This window comes from Macaca thibetana, chromosome 3, assembly GCF_024542745.1.
Source record: "Macaca thibetana thibetana isolate TM-01 chromosome 3, ASM2454274v1, whole genome shotgun sequence".
NCBI lineage: Eukaryota > Metazoa > Chordata > Mammalia > Primates > Cercopithecidae > Macaca > Macaca thibetana.
In genome coordinates this window covers 61,043,592-61,065,933 of record NC_065580.1, presented here as the reverse complement: position 1 = coordinate 61,065,933, position 22,342 = coordinate 61,043,592, and the positions used below count along the sequence as shown (strand labels likewise).

The 22,342-nt window shown below is 34.1% G+C and overlaps 1 protein-coding gene across 2 annotated transcripts in view; it reads left to right on the top strand.

The window, feature by feature from the left end:
• The window catches only part of HGF (hepatocyte growth factor), a 70,874-nt gene that overhangs the window by 32,301 nt on the left and 16,231 nt on the right, over positions 1-22,342 (top strand). For both annotated transcript variants that reach the window (XM_050782812.1, XM_050782811.1), the window contains exons 9-12: positions 8,551-8,725; positions 12,304-12,431; positions 17,729-17,831; positions 21,245-21,378. In XM_050782812.1, the coding sequence (XP_050638769.1) occupies positions 8,551-8,725; positions 12,304-12,431; positions 17,729-17,831; positions 21,245-21,378 (540 nt within the window). The remainder of the gene's footprint in view (positions 1-8,550; positions 8,726-12,303; positions 12,432-17,728; positions 17,832-21,244; positions 21,379-22,342) is intronic.

Genomic DNA, 22,342 nt, shown 5'->3' with positions numbered 1-22,342 from the left:
CCGTCTTGTGATTGATACCCCTTAGAAATCACATTGAGTATTTAGATCAGTTCACAAACTTCTTGGACTGAACATACATTTATACTCTTCGACATTATTGGGAAGCCCAAATTATCTGTGTGGATTATATGAATGCATGTTTACTATGTTAGAAATTGAAACAGGAACTTCAAGACATGTATTAATTCATTTAAAACAGTAGTAAGGCCATTAGCTATGAAAACAGTGGCATGGTCAACGTTTTACAAATTTGGCATTTAAAAATTTTTACTTAATGACACCTTAAATGAAGACAGTTGGGTGTCTTGTATTTGCTTTTGCCATCAGTCTTTCAGGATATCACATATCACATGCCATCTGAAAGCTTCATGGTGTAAAGAACAAATGATCTCTTAACATTACTGTGAAAATAGTTTTGATCTCCTGGATCCCTGAAAGGATCTCAGGAACCTCAGGTGTCCCAGGACGCTCTAAGGACAACTTTTTGCTATATATCAGAACATGCAAGACTGACATGGTCCCCTTAAGAGAACACTAATTAGTATTTACCTATGGGCTACTCCAATTTCCCTTAGCCCCTCAGAACCAGAAACTCACCTCTTCTCTTACTGATTATCTTTTACCCTGATTTTCTTCATGAATCCTGCAAAGGGGGTTGAGAGGGTCTGTTCTGCCTTATACTCTCTTTTGCATGATTGATACCATTATTTGCCCTGTTTAAAATCCAAAAGCCTGGCATAATCCTAGATATAGCCTTCTCCTTCACTCTTCACATTTCATTTATCACCAAGTCCTGTCAATTTTATCTGCTATATACCTTTCACATAAGACCATTTCACTCCATCATTGTCTCCTTTTTCTAAGAGAGTATCATTTTTAACACGAATGGCCTTCAGAGTGTAATATCTATATCCATTATTTTTCCTTGCAAAAGAGAATGTTTTCAAAAATCTGATTATATCATTCCTCATCTATAGAACACCACACACACTCAGACACGCACACACACACACACACCCCTCTACACATAAATTAAAAACCCTTCAATGGTTTCCTTTGATCTTAGGACAATGACAAAACATAACCATCTTTTACCCCCTACCTATATTTCTAACCTTATATATGACTTCATATACCTCCACATTTCTCTCCAGGCTCTCTTGCTCTCTGTTACAGCCACAGTGATTTTCTTCCTTTGCCTCGTATTTTCCATGTTCTCATTATAGTCTCTTTACCCCAACCATGCCTTCTGCCTTCCAAAAATTTTACTTTCTTCCTGATCTAATTGGCAGCTACTCATTCACATTTCAACTAAGTTATGATTTCCTCACATCAGCCCCTTCATTTGAGCTCCCTTACTGTATCATCTCCATACATTCTTATGATAAAGTTTAATTTATTAATTAGGCACAATAAGAGATTAACAACAACAATAAAATAGAATAATGATAACAATATGCCAGCATCACTATTCTTGTGCCTTGGGACCATTGTTAAGTAAAATAAAGGTTACTGCAAAATTATGACCATTGACCTGATCACCCAGAAGGCTACTAAGTGACTAACTCTGCGAGTTGCATATACAATGCTGGACAAAGAAATGAGGCATATTTGAGGCAAAATAGAATGGAGTGTGCAATTTGAAACTTATGAATTATTTACTTCTGGAATTTTTTATTTAATATTTTTGGACAATGGTTGACCACAGGTAACTGAAATGGCAGAAACCAAAACTGCAATTAAGGAGGAACTAGTATACTTAAGTGCCCAGAAACACTTTAGAAGTGAGACCTGGGTAGATCTTTGATAACTAAGGTTTCTATTTGAGGTCTTACTATGGAGTGAATTGCTTCTTCCACCAAATCCTTATGTTGAAGCCCCAGCTGCCATTGTGACTATATTTAGATAATATAGGGATTGTCAGTGGTAATTAATGTTAAATGAGGTCATGAGAGTGGACCCTAATCTGGTAGGATTGGTGGCCTTATAACAAGAGGAAGAAAGAGAGAATTCTGTTTTTCTACCATGTAAGGACATAGCAAGAAAGTGGCCATTTGCAAGTGAGGAAGAGAGCCCTCACCAAGGACCCAATTGGCTAGCACCTTGGTCTTGAACACTTCTTAGCCTCCAGAACTGTAAGAAGATAAATTATTTTTGTTTAAATCAGCAAATCTGCAGTACTTTGTTATGGCAGCATGTGCAGACTAATATAGGTATGTTGCCATTGGAAACAAATATACAAAAAAAAAATCCTTTCCCTTAGTAACCAATGAACATGGACATCACTTTAAAAGAACATAGTCATCTTTTAAGATTCAGTGTGTTCATATGATGAGAAAATGTTTTTTACAAATTGTATACAATTACAGAATAATTTTTACAAATTATTTTCTTTCTTAGAGAAAGCTGATTGTTTCTTTGAGTTTTCCTAATTTATCCAAGGCCAGAATAGAGACTCATAGAAATAAAATCTTGTGCCCTGTGTCAGAAAAAAAAACAGTGCTATCAATGCCCTTTCTCAAGGGAAAAGTCTTTTACTTGGAGGTCTCTTCCAAATCATTTTCTAAAGAATAAAGCTATATAGAATTGAAGACCTTTCATGAAAGTCTTGTCTCCTGAGCATTTTGTACGAGAAAAAGCTTGGATAAAGTCCAGGGAAAAGTTTGAGATGTGAATCCTGGCTTCACATAGAAAGCAAACGTGCAAACAATTTGAGGTTCATTATTTTGGAGGTCTTTACTGTTTTCCCATGCCAATTTTAAAACAAGAAGCTCTTTAAATTTACAATGAGCTTCATCCTCGTCTTAGTGGCCCACAGAGCATAAGTACTGTTGATGGGAGAGTGGCTTTATTACACACTGTTCTCAATCCCGAGGGACCTTCATAAAGTAAATTCTATTTCAGTTGCTCTTCAGTAGCTGGGAATAAGCAGTGGATTAGGTTGAACTACTCCAAGGGATAATTGGGTATTTGTCTACCAGACTATGAATCGACTTATTCTTGGCTATAGGGAAAAGAGAAGCAATAGCTTGTCTCCATTGGGAAATCTGGGATTTCTTTTGGTGGGGATGTTGGGGGCAGGTTGGGGGTGGTGGAAACTGTAGATGTAAGAATTTACTCATCATTCATATGAAGCTTATAGAGCCCTGGGGGTCGCTGTTTGTAATATACTATGCACTCTTCCTCTCTAGCTACCATTCAGACCTCCAACAGGGCCCTGTGGCCTCTCTGCAAGGCTTTGACCAGCCTTTCACAGAGAAAAGTAATCAGATTTTTTTTAAAATTGTTGATCTTGTTCTATTGGTCACTGTTGGGAGGCAAGATGGTTGTCCCAAGAATTAGACAACAATGAATACTCTTTGTCTCAAAAGTAATCTATTCAAATCTTAAAATTCACTTCCAAATTTTGTAGCAATCAGATCACATCACAACCACACCAGCAAAGTGAAATTAATGTTCCAAGAGACACTCATTGTATTTGATCATATTCAAACAGGACAGTGAAAAATTTTGATAGCAAATGTTTTACTTAAAGCATTTCCAAACAGCAAATTTTGTGTCAATCATCAAAGAAAAGCATTCCTTTACTCATAGACCACTGACGATTACACAAATACCTTTGCTTCTGCTTCCAATGGGTAGCCACTACTGATACTCCTGGTAAAATGTTTCTTTTGTAGAAACTCTCAGAAGAGTTCCAGATATTTTCAGTGTTAACTTGGTAGACAGAATTGAAAATATATTTGTGTATGTGGGGCTGCTGTATTTTAAAATACCTGTTGCTTTGTCTAAACAATCAACTTCAGCTGATATTTGGGAATGTTTCTGTCTTTTCTGACATTTTAGTTTGGCCAATAGAGATTTTTTCAAAACCCTCCCTTACTCAGGTCCCATGTTAAGTATTAAGTACAAAGGAATGCCTTTCCCAACATTTAAGAGCCCTTTCCAAATCAATTGTCATGAAATATTTGTTTTATTTTTACACCCGGTTTTGATATTTATACAGCAGGGCTGCAGGAGGAGTTTGTTTTACTGCCATTGAGGAATAATTAATTTTGTTTGAATAGTAAGTATGTGAGCAGCAAAGATCAAACATTTATATCACAGTTAAATGGTCTATGGACAAATCATTCATCATGGTCCTCATCAGATATTTATTAAACAGCTTCATGGAGACTCATAATAACTCTCATTTATTGATGAAAACTATTTAGTTACCTTGTCATACTAATATATCTTTATTTGCCTGTATTATTTATTCTATACATTGCACCAGAATTATGTAGTTTTTATTTATGGGGTGACTTCTAGCAGTTCAATGTCAAAGGGAATAAATACAATGCACTGATTTCAGAAGGTACTTTGGAGTTAAAGAAAAATACTAGCTAAATACTCTAGTTTGTGTTTAAAATAATGACAAATATTTCCAATGAATTAAAACACCAGAAAAATAAAACTATTATTAGAGTTATACACATTTTAAAGTTATAGATACTTATTTTTTAAAAGATGAAAAATAATAATGTTATTATTTAGATTCTTTACATTTTAATAAAACCTAATGAAAAAGTTATATTTATTTGGTAAAATGTTATATTTATATTAATTACAGTAATTCTTTGTATTCCATAATTTTAAAAATTCTAAAAGGTTTTATTTTTCCATGTCCAAATTAAAATATATTAAACTGTTTAAATTATTTAATCCAAAGCCAGCATTTTGGTTTTTATTTAATGATTTAACATACTTTTTAAAAAAATGAATATTCAGTGACTCTTCAAGTTTATAATAAACGCTGTAAAATATGCTAATGAAAGTTTAGAAAAAAACCTATTCAACATGATAGTTCAAATGATGAGATTTATATCATTGCTATTTTTAAAAGTGAAAGATTCTTTTATTAAATCTGGTTGGAAACTTCCAGTTGAAGTAGAGAATTAGCACTAACAATACATGTCTGAATTGACATTGAAATTTTAGTGGATAAATCAGCAGTGAACTATTTTCCTGAATATTTTTAAGCAAGTAGCCTTTTCTTTGACTTGGGATTTTGGTAATATAGATCTCTCATTTCACAGAGGTTCTTAAAATTTCAAAATTTGCTCTCAAATTAGGAATATGTTTATCCTTTATCAGTATTTACCTTTTATCGTTCCTCTTAATATTACCTGATTATCACGTGATTGCTTATAGTTGCTCATTGCACCTTCCAAGTATTGATTTTTTTAATGAATTGTGATAACCTATGTCTACCTTACTATCTCCCTTTTTATAAGGTATATTTCCCCTTGTTTCTGACTTTAAGGCTCTAAATATTGCTTCAGATTGTAACTATCATATGTCATTTCTGTAAGAGTGTAACTTTAAAGTATTATTTTTGGAAAAATTACTTTGAAATTCGAATCACCCTTGACTAATAACATGCTGTAGAAATGATAATTGATATTTAATCTTACATTGACAACATAGACAGACAGTTTTACTCTCTCACCCCCACCCAGGCATATCCTTACAGTAGGAAGTTACCTTCACATAGTAGAGGAAACAGCCTTTTGAAGCTGCTTCCATATTTAGAAATTTCAACAAATAATGTTCAAATCCTTAATCATGTCTAAATATTATATTCCTTTTATTTATTGTCTTGATTGGTATCTTGCAAATCATACTTGTGTCCAAGGAGTGGTGTGTTAATTTTTCTTGGACTGAGCCTTGAACTAGTTTCTCAGTGAGATGCAATGGATGGGTCCATATCCAGCCAAAGATGGCACTGATTGACACCTGGACTCATCAAGACTTATCTGTGAGTTATATGCGCAGTATAAGAGTAGTGCTCGAGAAGAATGGCTCAGTAGTAAACAATCAAAACAAATCACACACAATTGAGTAGGAAAGTAAAAGAGTTGAGGTACCTGAGGCAGACAATGAAGTCTAAGAGATTAGTGGAAGTGTGTTTACACTGGCTGTTCTAACTCTGAACTCCCTTCTATTGTCAGGACTTAGTTTTGACTGAGGTCACAAGTTTGCTGCCCAAGAGCTTGTGCCCCAAAACTTTTCTTTTAGCATGTTAAGCTAATGAATTGATAGATGCCCAAGGACATTTATTTTTGTCTCCTTTCCCATCAGTTTTATAACTAGATATGAAATATGGCAGTACAAACTTGACCTTTTACCTGTTTTAGAGTTATCATCTATTAAAACTTTCCCCCACACATTCAGTCTCCTCATATCATTTAACAGTTAATTCACATAGTCAGAAATAGAGTAACTTAATGGCATTTATATTGATGAAATATAGTTCCTTAGGACCTATGAAATCCATCTTATTTTGTATTTCACCAAAGACCTTTGGATAGTATTGAAATTATAAAAGACTTGCATAATCAGCATCAACTTTTTCTATACAAGCCATTTCCCCAAGTGCAGTAATTTGTGTTCTTCCTAAAATCAATATATATCATCAATATCAATATAGATGAATTCTCTAGGCTATCAGCTCTCAATTACCACTTTATGGGTCAATTGCTGAACACTTTTCATCTTCATTTGAATTTCTTTTTAAGTTTGGGTATTTCTGAGTCATATTTCTATTCTCTAAAGCAGATATACAAAACATTGAGACACTTTTTAAATGGGTTGCAATAAAGTTATTTAAAAGGAATTTAATGGAAATTTGCATAGTACAACTTATTTCAGTAATTAGGGTAGTCATTAAGGTAATGCTTTCCCTTTTCTCACAAAGAAATGCTTCATAGAATAACTCTAAACATAGGCTATTGTTTAGTTTGCCTACGGTTAGCTCATAGAATGCAATGAAATAAAGCATTCAGCTAACTACATAAGTTAGCAATGGTTTGTGTGAGAGAAATGTTTAGATGAAATTTAAGAGCTATTAAAAATACTTACACTATTAACTATAGAAAACTTTCATAGGCATTCTTAGTCACTGAAAGCATGTCTAATTCTGGCCTGTACTTTGTACAGTGGTACATCCAATTCCAAAATGGATACATCAATGAAATTTACTCAGATCTTAAACTGTCCTAGAAGCTGTTGACTTGAGTTTCATTCGGAGGCATCTTGAATGGCCATTTAGATTGTAAAGGTAGCTGGGAAGTTTACACTTTTATCAAACCATAAACATTTCCATGTATGTTTTAAGAAATATGAATTTTAGTTGCTCTGGAATGTTTTGAGTTATATTTTGATTGACTAAACATTACACACAGAGAGAGACCAAATTGTGGTAAAAATTTAAATTTATACTTTTTTTGCTTAGTGACTGAGGATTTCATAATCTTCATGAAGTATAGTAAGCATTGAAGTCGGACTAGGAAAAAAGCAGGAGATAGATCTTCCTAGGAATAACTGATTTTTTTCTTTATTATAAACAAGTTGTTTAAAAATATATTTAACTTGTCAGCTTAGAAACTTAGAATTTATTTATTTATTTAATTCCTTTTTTGAGACAGACTTTCACTCTTCTTGCCCAGGCTGGAGTGCAATGGCACAATCTTGGCTCACTGCAACTTCTGCTTCCCAAGTTCAAGTCATTTTCCTGGCTCAGCCTCCCAAGTAGCTGGAATTACAGGCACCTGCCACCACTCCTGGCTTAATTTTTTTTTTTTTTTTTTTTAGTAGAGACGGGGTTTCACCATGTTGGCCAGGCTGGTCTTAAACTCCTGACCTCAGGTGATCCACCCACCTCAGCTTCCCAAAATGCTGGGATTACAGGCATAAGCCACCATACCCGGCCAGAATGTATGTATTAGATTGGAGGAAAATTGTGGTTAATTTCATTACCACTTAGTATGTACTTATAAGCAAGCTGATTTTAGAAATAATTGTATAGTCATTTCAGAAACACTATATATTCAGCATATGTAAGTTATACATGTGGAAGTAAAATGCATTTAAGTAACTGTTCAAGAAAAAACTAATTTAGGATCTAAATGAAAGGAAAATTGGAGTGAAGTTAGTTATAATGTTAAGTTAAATTTCTTTCTTTTTTTATTTTTATTTTTTAATTTATTTATTATTATTATACTTTAAGTTGTAGGGTACGTGTGCATAACGTGCAGGTTTGTTACATATGTATACTTGTGCCATGTTGGTGTGCTGCACCCATCAACTCGTCATTTACATCAGGTATAACTCCCAATGCAATCCCTCCCCCCTCCCCCTTCCCCCCTCCCCCCTCCCCATGAAAGGCCCCTGTGTGTGATGTTCCCCTTCCTGAGTCCAAGTGATATGCAGCCATCAAAAAGGATGAGTTTGTGTCCTTTGTAGGGACATGGATGCAGCTGGAAACCATCATTCTTAGCAAACTATCACAAGAACAGAAAAACAAACACCGCATGTTCTCACTCATAGGTGGGAACTGAACAATGAGATCACTTGGACTCAGTTAAATTTCTTATTCCACTCAATTGTTATAAAAACTTATAAGTAACAGGAAAAAAGTCTGCTAATAAAAATGCCAATGAACTCTAAGCGGCAGATGGCATCTTCAAAGATTTTATGTAAGTTTTTTTGTTATTGTTTTTCCAATAGCTGACAATACTGTAAATGATACTGATGTTCCTATGGAAACAACTGAATGCATCCAAGGTCAAGGAGAAGGCTACAGGGGCACTGCCAATACCATTTGGAATGGAATTCCATGTCAGCGTTGGGATTCTCAGTATCCTCACAAGCATGACATGACTCCTGAAAATTTCAAGTGCAAGTGAGTAAAGTAGGCAAATGTTATACATTTCAGTAGGCCCTGGGGAAAATGAGGTAGAGTGGTTACTTTTTACTAATTTTGTGTTAGTGATCAAACTTTATTGTGCCCAGTGATAATCAGGAGTTAAAAGGCAGATTATTCCTCCACTCAGAGATTTTGATTCTTTCGATCTGGGATTTGGTCCTCAAATATGCATTTCATTAAGCACTCTAGGTGGTTCAGATCCAGAGGGTAGATTCACTATGCTTTGGGAAATACATCCCTAGGTGGATTTCTGATCACAACTTTGCTCTTGTGGGTCTGTTTAATAAATCAATTAATAGTAATGATAGCCAGGCATGTTTCAAAATACTGCCTTCTTAAATTTTCGTGTTAGCTTTGGGAGGATTACACATTTTTCCTTTTGAAAGAATGGAAAGAAAAGGCCTACCACTGAACAGTTATTAGCCTTAAAGATCTGTGAATAAAATAATTTTTCAAAGCTTAAATGAATGTGTTCAATTGTTTCTGGATTTGCTTTGAAAAGTGAGGAAGCAAAACAATTGTGTAGATGACTCAAGCCAAAGAAACTGCCCTTGAGCATCAATTACATAGTTGTTTTGTGCATTCTCTATGGGTACTTTTCACACCACTTGGCTTTTGTAGACAGGCACAAACACAATGCCATGTGTTTTCAAATTGTCCACCCTGTTATGAGGAACATAAAGTGATTGCTTTTGAAATTAATAACACACATCATTTGTAGTGGCTTTCCTGAAATAGCACCTATAAATAACATATATTGGCTTTATGTAATTGGCTTTTAATAAGACAGGCTAACATTTCTGAATGAGGTGCTGTGAGCACTAGTTGGCCCATCCACCATAGAAGAGGGGAGATTTGTGTTGTATGTGTGTGTGTCTGCATGCACAAGCTTTAGCTAGTTCCATAATTTGTTTAAATAGTAAATATTAATCTAAGATTGTTTTCCCATTAATTTACAATAACAAAATTGATAGTTGTCATTCTGGGTTTATTTCCCTAATTTCCATCACAGCAATTCACTCTCTATTCCTGACCTATGAGTTTCACACCTGAGAAATACATATCAAAGTAGAAAAAAACAAAGAAACACAGAGAATATTAGTTATAAGGGACAAAGGAGATAGTGTCACTGCCATTCACATTTTTGTTAACTTCTAATGACTGGTAATACCCAATAAGAAATTGTGTATGTGAAGATACCTAGTGAAATTCATCTGTAAGAAAAACAGAATGGTTATAAACATTTACTTCACAGACTTCACAAGTGAAACTTAAGTATCAAAAGTTACCTGTTATATTTTGGCAGAATTTAAGTCATCATTTCTTAATTTTGTTATTTGGTTTAAATAACCAAACATAAATATTACGAAACAAAGCTTGTGCTGTGTTACAAAACTGATAAAATCTGACTCAACATTTTTCTCAGGACATTGATTTGCCATTTACTCTTTGTGATCCAGTAGTGAGGGGTGTACTGGTCAGGCGTCTCTATTAAATATTAAACATGGAATATTACTTGCCCTGGCACTGAGACCTTACAAATGGCAATCTTTGGAACACTGTAACTGAACAATACTGCCTCCGATGAATCTACACAAATCATAAAATCAATTCCCTTTAGTAATTGTAAACCATCCTTTCTTCAAGTGAAAGATAAGGACTTAGTAAAAATATCTCGGCAAATCTTGACTTTCATTCTTGCTTCATCTAGATTGACTGACGTGCTTCTAATACAGATGTTAAAGTCAGTCCACAGTAAGACTTTGATAGCCCTCGATTTTCACTTAATTAGCTTGTCTAAATGAGCAATCCAGAACTTTGGGAGGATGAGACGGGAAGATGGCTTAAGGTCAGGAGTTCAAGACCAGCCTGGGCAACAAAGGGTGACTCCATCTCTACCAAATAATAGAAAATAAAGCCAAAGTGTATGCAAAGTTTATGTAAAATTTAACACACGTATTTTATACTGACATAGATTTTTAAAAGTATATATAACTATAAATTTCTTGTCTCACCTATTCTAGTTAATAATTGTATAGGAAGGCTAAAGGTTTGAATATGGGTTATGAACACTTAACTATACCATGGCTTTAACCATTGGTGGCTGATGTTCTCATATCCTTAAATAATAGTTTGTGTCAGGACTGACTTTGATTAGATAAGACTATTACTTGTTGACTTTCTAACGCAACACAAGCTTCTTCCTTAAAACTTTCTCAGTTTTGGCCAGGCGTGGTGGCTCATGCCTGTAATCCCAGCACTTTGGGAGGCAGAGGTAGGCAGATCATGAGGTCAGGAGATCAAGACCATCCTGATTAACATGGTGAAACCCTGTCTCTGCTTAAAAAAAAAAAAAAAAAAAAAAAAAAAAGCCAGACATGATGGCCGGCGGGCGCCTGTAGTCCCAGCTACTCGGCAGGCTGAGGCAACAGAATGGCGTGAACCCGGGGGGCAGAGCTTGCAGTGAGCTGAGATCGCACCACTGCACTCCAGCCTGGGTGACAAAACGAGACTCCGTCTCAAAAAAAAAAAAAAAAAAAAAAATTCTCAGTTTCGAATGGTCCATTTGGATATTAATATAATTGTATAATAGTACTTCTAATTGGAGCTAAGTGATACAAACACTGTGGTTTCCAAAAGATTGAATATTAATTATTAACAAGGAATCTATGAAATAAAAGCACATACTTGTTTAAAATTAGCATATTTAACACATTTTATTTATCATGAAATCCATATTTTATTTAATGTGAACCTTATTTATATTGATAGAAAACCATTAAAATTCTTTTATATACAGGGATTATTAGCATAGATTTTTTTTTCTTATTAGGAATTCTAAATTTCTAATTAAAATACTGGTAAAATGAAGAATATACATGTACTACATTGACAATTTGTTCTATAGTTCGTTTTTCTATAGTATAACTGGGCCTTAATTTTACAGAAATATGTATAAAGCTTTTAGGTAGCCTCTCTAAATCCATAAAGAATTGCTTTGTAATTAAAGTAAATTGATGCAACAAATTAAATAAATCAAAGAAATGCAGAACTCAAGGAAAAAATAGCTATCATAATTTTCGTGGGACATATTTGAATAGATTGAACTTCCATTTTAAATGAGAGTAGTTAATGACTATTGATAATAACATTTCTTCCACATGCTGTTTCTACACAATATATGGGTCATGAACATGTAATAAATAACAGGCCAATGTTTTGAAATGGTACCAACTGAGAGTCTAAATCTTGAGACTGAGTGAGAAGAATGCAGTGGTACCGTTTCTCTCTTTTATGAAGTGGTAATGTTTGGGTGAAACTCTACACCTGTGGAAGGAAAAAAAAATATTAACATATGACAGCATTTATTTCAGTAATTTGGGCAGTGTCAGTTATGTATGCTGAATATTAAATTGTTATAGCTATTTTAAGGGCAAAAACTTAGAACTCTATTTATAAACATGATACATTCTAGAATTCTAGCAATGTAATAGCTCTGACTTCACCAACGTAAGAACTCTGGTAATTTACATTAACATGCTTATTCTCAATAGGGACCTACGAGAAAATTACTGCCGAAATCCAGATGGGTCTGAATCACCCTGGTGTTTTACCACTGATCCAAACATCCGAGTTGGTTACTGCTCCCAAATTCCAAACTGTGATATGTCAAATGGACAAGGTAATAGCTGACATTCTGCAGGGTGGGCATGATTAAATTCAGGGGAAATGCCTAAAGGGAGGCCACATTTTACAGCATAAAATGTACTTGTTGCTGCACTGGTTTTGCTGGCTAGCAAACAAAATCACCAAGTTTGAAGTTGGGTTTTTCTTATATGTTTATTCACTCAACATTTATTTATTTAGCTGAGTGTATGCTACTGACAGCCACAGTTCTAAGCCTTGGAGATATACCAGTAAACAAAACTAAGTTATCTGATCACCTGGAGCTAATATCCAACTGATAGAAAATAAGCAAAATAAAAATGAGAATGGGAATATTACAGCAGTTTGTCATAAGTAGTAGAGAGAAAAATGTCTCAGAGTTAGAAAAGAGGGCTGCTGCTCTTTTATATTTTAATATTCAGGGAAGATCATACTTATTATGTTAACATATAAGAAGGAGCCAAGGGCAGTGAGGGAGCAGCATGTGCCATGCACATATATGTGTAAGAGTATTCTAGATAGAGAAAACTGCAAATGCAAATGGTGTGAGATGAGGGAGTTCTGGGAAAGTTAAGTAAATAACCACATCACTATAGCTAGTACAAAATAAGTAAGATGAAGAGTAGTAGGAGATGAGATTAGAGAGGCAATTGGGCTAAAATTGTATCAGCCTTTCAGGAATTGTAAACGTTTGTACTTTTGCTCTGAAAGAGAAAGGACTCTTAGGGCTCTGAAAGGAGAAGTTACACAACCAAACTTAAAGTTTTAACTGGATCACTCTGGCTGCATTCTGGAAAATAGCTAGAATTCTTGACAAGTGTTAAAACAGCAGAACCAATGAAGTGGTTGTTTCCATAATTCAGACTACAGATGGGAGTGACTTGACCCTGGTTGTTAGCAGTGTAGCTGCTGGATAACCGTGGGGTTTGAGGGAAATCACCATTGCATTTGGAAACATAGATGCCATTGAAGATAACTGTCTCAGGGAGCGGTAGTAAAGTCAGATTGAAATAGATTTTTAAGTCAAAAAAATAATAGATGATGGTGAGGTTGCTGAGAAAAGGAAATGCTTATATCCTGCTGGTGGGAATGTAAATTAATTCAGCCACATGGAGATTTCTCAAAAAACTTAAAACACAACTACCATTCAACGCAGCAATCCCATCACTGGGTCTATACCCAAAGGAATATACATCGTTCTGCCATAAAGACACATGCATGTATATGCCTGCAAAATAATCTATGCACCCAACCCTGGTGACACACAATTTACATATAACAAACCTACCTATGTACCCCTGAACCTAAAATAATTTTTTAAAAAGGTAGATTTTTCAAAGAAATAATTCATTAAATATTAATAATAATGTTAGGTCCTGGGAATTATTGATGTGTAGTAAATTGAGTTATCCTTTTTAAATGATCATATTCTATTTCACATAGACTTCATTGTGATGGTCATGATCACAGTTAGCCCTAAATCATCCTGGAAATCCCAAGCCAAATTTAAAGCTCCATCTCATAGACTTACTGCCCTATGCATACTTCTTCCATCCTTTAACTTTTTCCACAATGCCATTGTTCATGAACAACTCTGAAAAGAGAGTTGTAGAGGGAAGAGGGGATGAGTCCCTTTTCAATCAGTTTCACTGTTCTTTTAAGGGTCAGTTGGAAATAAAGTTGAAGTCAATGATTAAGGGAAGTTTGGTACCAGCTGAGTCTTCTGTGTTCCTGTCTCATTTACCTGAACATTTGTTAATAATTTGTGAGTGATAAAGGACAACAATTATTTGATAAACTTTTGGTGTATATTAAGATATTTTTATATACATATACATCACTTAAAAAGGATCAGGTAATAGAATATGAAAATTTTGGATTCTGGAGAGTAAACATGTTATTGCTTATCAGATAATTCATTCATAGGGGAAAATATTAGTTTTATGGAATTTAAGTACCTTTCCTAAATTCTCAAATTGGCACATTGGGATTAAACCTGACTCTCTTTACATTGACCTTTTCATTCTTTCATCCTTTTTTCCTTTCATTCATTCTTTAACACCACATTATATTACTATTCTTTAACAATATATTGCACCATTGCACCTGATATATACAACAAACTGCTAGACTATGGGACAATTTAAAAATAAAGAAGCCATAGACCTTCTACTCAAGAAAAACACTGTTAGCTAAATCAACATTCAGCTGTGGAATTTTAACTGTCAGTTATGTTGTTGTTTGACACTGCTGAGCTAATAGTATGTGTTGTTTTATATATCTATAGAAAAATGTTTATATTTATATCTATTGAAAAATACCTAGATCTAAGTAGATAGATCTATCTAATGTTCTAAGTGGATGCTTAGATGTAGGCATTTTCCTAAAAACAGAAAATATAAGTGCTACATATAGTTAGATGAGTGGAAACATTTTTCAAATCTTGCAACATCTGAATTAACATATATAAAAATATTCTTCCAACTGAATATTAAAAAACACTATTAAAGAAAAATGAAAACTGATTACAGAATTTCTTTAAAATGTTATAAAACACTACTTATTATAATACTATGTATTATACATTTAAGGCAGTAAACAATATAATTTATTTAAATATTTATATTGATATCATATAATGTATTTACAGTTATTTCAGTCTTAAAATATATTCTAGTGAGAGTATATACAGTCAGATATACAATCAGAAAATTGTATCCAAAAATCATCTGGATTTTTTTTCCTTCTCTGTATTAATGGTATACATATGATATATACATAGGCATATTTCTGTCTTTATTTCCATCTTTCTGGATATTATTTTTTGAATATTTAAAACCTTGATATTGGATAATAGTCAATGCTATATGAAAGGGTAAATTCAGAGAAGTGTCCTTTTCTTTTGCTTCCATGTCATTCCATTTCTACTTTCTACTCACCATTGCAAATAGACAATTTCATTAATTTCTTGTTTATGGCTCTTGTGTATTTTCCATTCTTTACTTTTTTGGAATATATGTGTAGGTTTGTTACATAGGTAAACTTGTGTCATGGGGGTTTGTTGTACAGATAATTTCATCACCCAGGTACTAAGGCTAGTACTCATTAGTTATTTTTCCCGACATAAAATCTTAATGTTGATGTAAATTTGTAGATGACCTTTCATAGTCAAATGTACAGTTTTCATTCATATAAAAATTAAGAATCTTAAATATAAAAAGTCACTTTAAAAATTTTTGGTATTATTTAAAAATATAGAGTATTTTTAAAAATAGAATAATTCTTTTAAAATTCAGGATGCAATATATAGATATGTAGGGAGAGATAAAATCTTTTAAATTTTATTTATTTTTTTTGAGACGGAGTCTTGCTCTGTCACCCAGGCTGGATTGCAGTGGCATGATCTTGGCTCATTGCAACCTCCGCCTCTGGAGTTTAAGCAATTCTCCTGCCTCAGCCTCCTGAGTAGCTGGGACTACAGGCGTGAGCACCACACCCAGCTAATTTTTTATATTTTTGGTAGAAATGGGGTTTCACCACGTTGGCCAGAACTCCTGACCTGAAGTGATCCACCTACCTCATCCTCCCAAAGTGCTGGGATTACAGGTGTAAGCCACAGCGCCTGACCAACTTACATTTTTTGAAGAACTTGATTTCTGACTGCATTTCTTTTGATTAAAAATATGAACAATATGGCCGGGCATGGTGGCTCATGCTTGTAATCCCAGCACTTTGGGAGTCCGAGGTGGGCAGATCACTTGAGGTCAGGAGTTTGAGACCAGTCTGGGCAAACATGGTGAAACCCCATCTCTACTAAAAATACAAAAAATCAGCCAGGTGTGGTGATGCATGCCTGTAATCCTAGCTACTCAGGAGGCTGAGGCAGGAGAACACAAACTGCTCAATTAAAAAAAGGAGAAACAGAAAACCTCATGGAGCATAGTAAGAGACACAGGAGTCAGTTTAAAGTGGGTTCCATTGGCCAAACTTGGAACAATTTGAGCATCAAAATGAATAACAGGAATAGATTATATATCATATGAAATAAAAAGAAAATCCCCTGGTCCACATTTCATTTACTACTTCTACAGCTAGTGCTAGCACTTCTACTACTAATACCTAAATGAATAGGGTAAGGGAAAAGGAAAATTTTTTATTTACAGAAGAATGCTAACTAACAAATACAAAGAAATGTTAGAAATAGCAAAATAACCATTTTACCATCAGCATGACAAAAGTGTTTCATGCAAAATTCATTGACGTATGCCTAAGCTATTTTGTGAAAATTTGTTTGGCAATAGGATATTTATTCAGACTCAAAGACCCCAACTGATTTTTTGTTAAATACAAAGAGGAGTTTTTCTTTTGCACCACTTAACCAAGTGATCAAACACATCACCAGTGATGGAACAAAGTGACATCATGTGCCACAAGATGTTATGCTCTAAAAAGGACAAAGCATCACTGATGCAATATTCCTGTTAAGTATCTTTAACTTGGTTTTATTCATGAGAAAATAAATCAAACAAACTGAAGTTAAAGAGCATTTGTAAAACAGCTGACTTGGGTGACTCAGAATGTTAATGTCATAAAAGACAAAAATCAAAACATAAGGAATGTGACTAGTAGATGAATGCTTGTTATATTACTTTTCTATGGAATGAAATTTTTCAGAAGAAAATGTTGGGATATACATGTGTTATTCTAAAAATTCTTATTTCTTTGTTGTTCCAAGGGCCACTCATTTAAATTATTTTGTTTTTAAATTATTATTTGTTACATTTGAATTTGCATAAACCCTTATTTTGATGAAGATATTGGACTTAAAATAAAGACATTTTAACCTGAGATATCTGAGTACTTTTGATTTGTACAGATTTCAAGTACTTTAATTTTTTTTTTCTTTTTTTTTTTGAGACGGAGTCTTGCTCTGTCGCCCAGGCTGGAGTGCAGTGGTGCAATCTCTGCTCGCTGCAAGCTCCACCTCCTGGGTTCACACCATTCTCCTGCCTCAGCCTCCCGAGTAGCTGGGACTACAGGCGCCTGCCACCACACCCAGCTAATTTTTTGTATTCTTTTAGTAGAGAGAGGGTTTCACCGTGTTAGCCAGGATGGTCTTGATCTCCTGACCTCGTGATCTGCCTGCCTTGGCCTCCCAAAGTGCTGGGATTATAGGCGTAAGCCACTGTGCCCGGCCCTTTCAAGTACTTTAATTTTTATGTTGATTTCATGATTCTGTATACTTGTAAAAAATGTTTTTGTTTTATCTGCCTTAATAGTCGTTAGATTTATTTCTGTATATTTTATGTCTAGATTGTTATCGTGGGAATGGCAAAAATTATATGGGCAACTTATCCCAAACAAGATCTGGACTAACGTGTTCAATGTGGAACAAGAACATGGAAGACTTACACCGGTGTGTAAATTTCTTCCTTTCAAATATATAGAATGTAGTGATACCAACAAATTGTATACTTAGATATGTACATTGCTATTTCTTTCTATTCTTTTATATATCATGGTAAACTAATAAAAACATTAGATTGGTTTTGCTTTACAACTCATCATAACATTGTTTCTCTATGTAGCAAACTTTTAAATGTACAATTCAAGTTAGTAGATATTTATTGAGCATTTACTGTGTGTTCTGTACTGTAATTGCTATCATGGGGAACATCAACAAAAAGTGGATAATATTTTAGTTCCAACCTCTAAGGAGGATACAGTCACATTGACAAAATAATTACATAATTTAATAAGACAATGTATAATTAAGTGGCAAATCTTGTGTTTGAAATAGTGTATTTTATGGGATTATTGTTTTCATATTTAATAATTGATAGTAGTTTACGACAAATCAATGAATAATTACTCATATATAATTTAAATATCTAAAATAGTAAACCTTAACTATTAAAAATGTGTAATGACAGGTTTCCTTATGAACTTTGATACATACAATTTTCCAATAATTACAGGAACGTATATGTAATTGAAAAAAATCTACAAATTTTAGAGAATTACAGATTTTTACCATAGATATACTCATAGACAGAGAAGGTAGCATCTATTCAGCCCTAGCAATAGTGCTAGTGTTTACAAAATTGTGAAAGCAGTATGACACATAATTGTGACCTAAAGCAGATTTTTCATAAACATCCCAGAGTATATGCACTAGAATAAAAGAAAAAACAAGTTACAGTCATTTGATCGAGTGCCTATAACATGGCTGCTTTACCTGAGTTATGCCATTTGACCACCACAATCCTACAGGAAAGATTTCTATGTGTGGATAGGAATTTAAGGGCTCAGAGAGATGGAGTGACTTTGCTTCAGTCTTTTAAGTTCCTTATTCTCTTCCAAAATGTATTCAATAGGGGATTATATTGTTTCAATTAATTTACTTCACACAAAAAGGATGGTTCTAAAATAATGCTGTCCAATATAAAGATAATGCAACTCACAAATGTAAGCGACATCCGTTCTGTTAAATTCCTAGTAGCCACTTTTAAAGAGGTAAAAATAAACAGGCAAAGTTAATTTTAATATATTTTATTTAATTCAATATATCTACAGTTTTTCATTTCAATATGTATTTAATACAAAATAATAGAAAATATCTTTTACATTATACTCTCATGCTGCATATTCAGAATCTGGTGTCTGTTTACACTTACAGCACCTGTCAATTTGGACTGGATCAATTTCTCGCTAGCCATATGTGGCCAATGGCTACTATATCGACACTGTAGTTCTAGGACTTCAAAGAGCAGCAGAGTTCTATCCTTAGAGATCTCCCACTCTAGTGTGGGATGCAAGCAAACAGGAAATACCATATGAACACTATGAAAGATAGCATATTTTATGCTATGGGAATGCGAAGAAGTGCCTATTCGGACATGAGTGGTCAGGAAGGCTTCTTAAAGGAAGGGAAATTGACTGGGATGTACATGATGAGTAAGAATCGGGCGAGGGAAGTAGAGGAGGAAGAGGACATTAGACACAAGAAATCGTATGTGCAAAGGCCAAAGCATTAGGTTATTTGAATATAGGAAATAATTGCGGTTAGACTGAAAGAATGTAACTTGGTCAATGTCCACAAAGAAGGAATTCACAAAGTGAATTTTTTACATGTTTATTTTTACCTCTTTACAACACCATATAGAGAGTCTTGTAAGCTCAATTAAGAAATGTAAATTTTATCCTGAAGATTAAAAGGATTTATTAAATAATTTTAAATAAGAATTGGCATGATTAAAATAAATGCTAATTTCAGCACTGCTATTTTTTAAAGCATTTTTAGAAACATGCAGTGGTGGGTGGGGCAGATTGCTCTTACGGACTTGTGAGATATAATTGTTCTCATCTTCTTTCAAAAATGTTGCCTTCAGTGATTTTACATTAGAAGCTTGAAATTTTCATAGTAGAAGTATTTACAGGACAGAAATCAGCAACAGCTACAAATGAGGACTCCTCATCTTCATCCTCAACATACACATACCTCAAAGTACCAGTTGGTAAACTTTTACCCGCATGCCACTGAAAATATGGGATATATTTATTTAGAAACTATCAATGGGTCCCTAATAATACTTAATTCATCTAGTTTAGGTTTGACTTTTGGAAACAATTTGTAGGAAATTGATCAAGGATTAAGTCACATGGTACCATTTTGGCTTAAGGACAAACTTTGTAAGTAGGAGATAGCATGACGGTTTTGAGCACTGACTCTTAAAACAGCTGTGGGTTCAAACCCCAGCTCTAGTGTTTGCAAGCCATGTGACATTACACCAATTAGTTGTCCTCTCCAGATTTCAATTTCCACAAATGTAATATGGTATAACCTTAAAGACTGTCTCATAAGATTGGTCTAAGGTTATATCTATAAAGAACCTACAACACAATCTGGCATGTAATAAGTACTATATGTGTTTACTATTATTCTTGGTCCAGAAAAATGAACCTTGTTCTGGAAATATAGTCCAAGTTTCCATATTCAAGCTTTTTAAAGTTTTATTTAAAATTATACATTAATTATATTCAAGCATGGTAGCAATTAATAACTGGAAACAAATTCAGTAAGATGCATAGTTTTAATGACTTTTATGAGCAGTCAGAGTGACCACGTAGAATTGACTTCATTCATGTTATTGAGGTAAATGTAAATATTGATGTTACATGAATGAAAATGGCCGTATAAAATAATTTACAGTAAATTTACAATCTTTGCTTTTCTTTTGTAATAAATTGTTAAGATGTAAATTAGAAATAAAGTATTGCTCAGTTATCTGTCAGAAAATAATATTTTATAACCATATGACCCGTATAGTTTAGAATTTTAATTATTTAATTAACACATTATTAATTTCAGTATATCTTGTACTCTGTCATAGTGGTATTGCTAGTGATGCTTCATTTGTATCTAAAATGTAAAAAAATACTTGTATAATAGCTTGTATTTTTATGTACTTTATAGTTTTAATCTTTGCCATCTGCTTGCTTTAGACAATGTTTCTCTTATTTCTATGCACAGAAGTATTGTTACCATGCCACTGGGATTCTCAAATAGAGGCAAAATCACAAAATCTAATATGCCAATTATGGAGCCCTCTTCCAGATTTCCAAGTTAGAGAGTCTGCTTCTAAAGTGTAGGAACAACAGCAGCAACAAAACAGACCTCAAACAAAATAGCTAAAATTCATCCCAAGTAGAAGGTTATACTGTATCTACAGTGAAAGTAATGTGCTGAGATTATATCTTTTTGTAATATTTTGTGTCTCTTGGATGGAATGAGCATCTTGTGATGTGCAAAGCCTGTTGTTTCCACAGTCATATCTTCTGGGAACCAGATGCAAGTAAGCTGAATGAGAATTACTGCCGAAATCCAGATGATGATGCTCATGGACCCTGGTGCTACACGGGAAATCCACTCATTCCTTGGGATTATTGCCCTATTTCTCGTTGTAAGTACACTTAGGGATTGGTGTCTTGTGAAATATTTTAAATATACTACATTTCATCTAAAAGTTGCAAATAATATAGGTGGTCTGGCATTTATTCCCAATTGCAATTATTCCCTTAATTGCCACAGTTCTAATATGACTGGGCTAGAAATATCTCCCCAGTCTCCAACACCAGTACTCCCTGTTCGACTTCTGAATATAGCAGAGCTCTCAGCAAAGTTCCCAGCCCACTAAAAGAGCCATGAGCAGATCTGAACTAGTGGTACTTCTATTTCCTTCTCAGTTCTTTAACTTAAGACTAAAGAAGAGCCTGGAGTTTTCCACCCAGTTACCTGATTCCCAGATGGCTTTGTTAAAAGGATATTAGTGCATAAAGTAAAAGTTATATAAAAAACATGTAATACCTGTTTGACATAGTTCATATAAAATACATGTCTGGTATAATTCATGTTAAAAAGTCCCTAGATATCAATAAGAAAAAGATGTGAGAACTCAGGAGAAAAAAGTAGAAAATAAGTCTTCAAGAATATAGCTAAGAAATAAATGAAAAGACATTAAAATGTATTAATAGGAAAAAAAATTTTAAGACATGAGAAGTCACTTCTACCTGTCAGGTTAACAAATAAAATGATTGTAAATATCCAGTATTAGTGAGGACCTGGGTAATCAGGTTGTCTCAATTCTGTGCTACTTAGAGTGTGAATTCAAAATCCTGCTTCGAAGTCAGTTTGATAAAATGTATCAAAAGCAGTAATAATGTTGACATAGTCAGGATTTTTGAGCCTCTGCACACCGACATTTTGGGCTAGATGCTGTTCTGTGCATTGTAGCATGTTTAGTAGTATTCCTGGACTCTATCCACTAGATGCCAGTAGCATGACACCTGCCCCAAGTTATGACAATCAAAACTATCTCTAGACATTGCCAATGTTCCCTGGAGGGCAAAATCATTTCCACCAGTAAC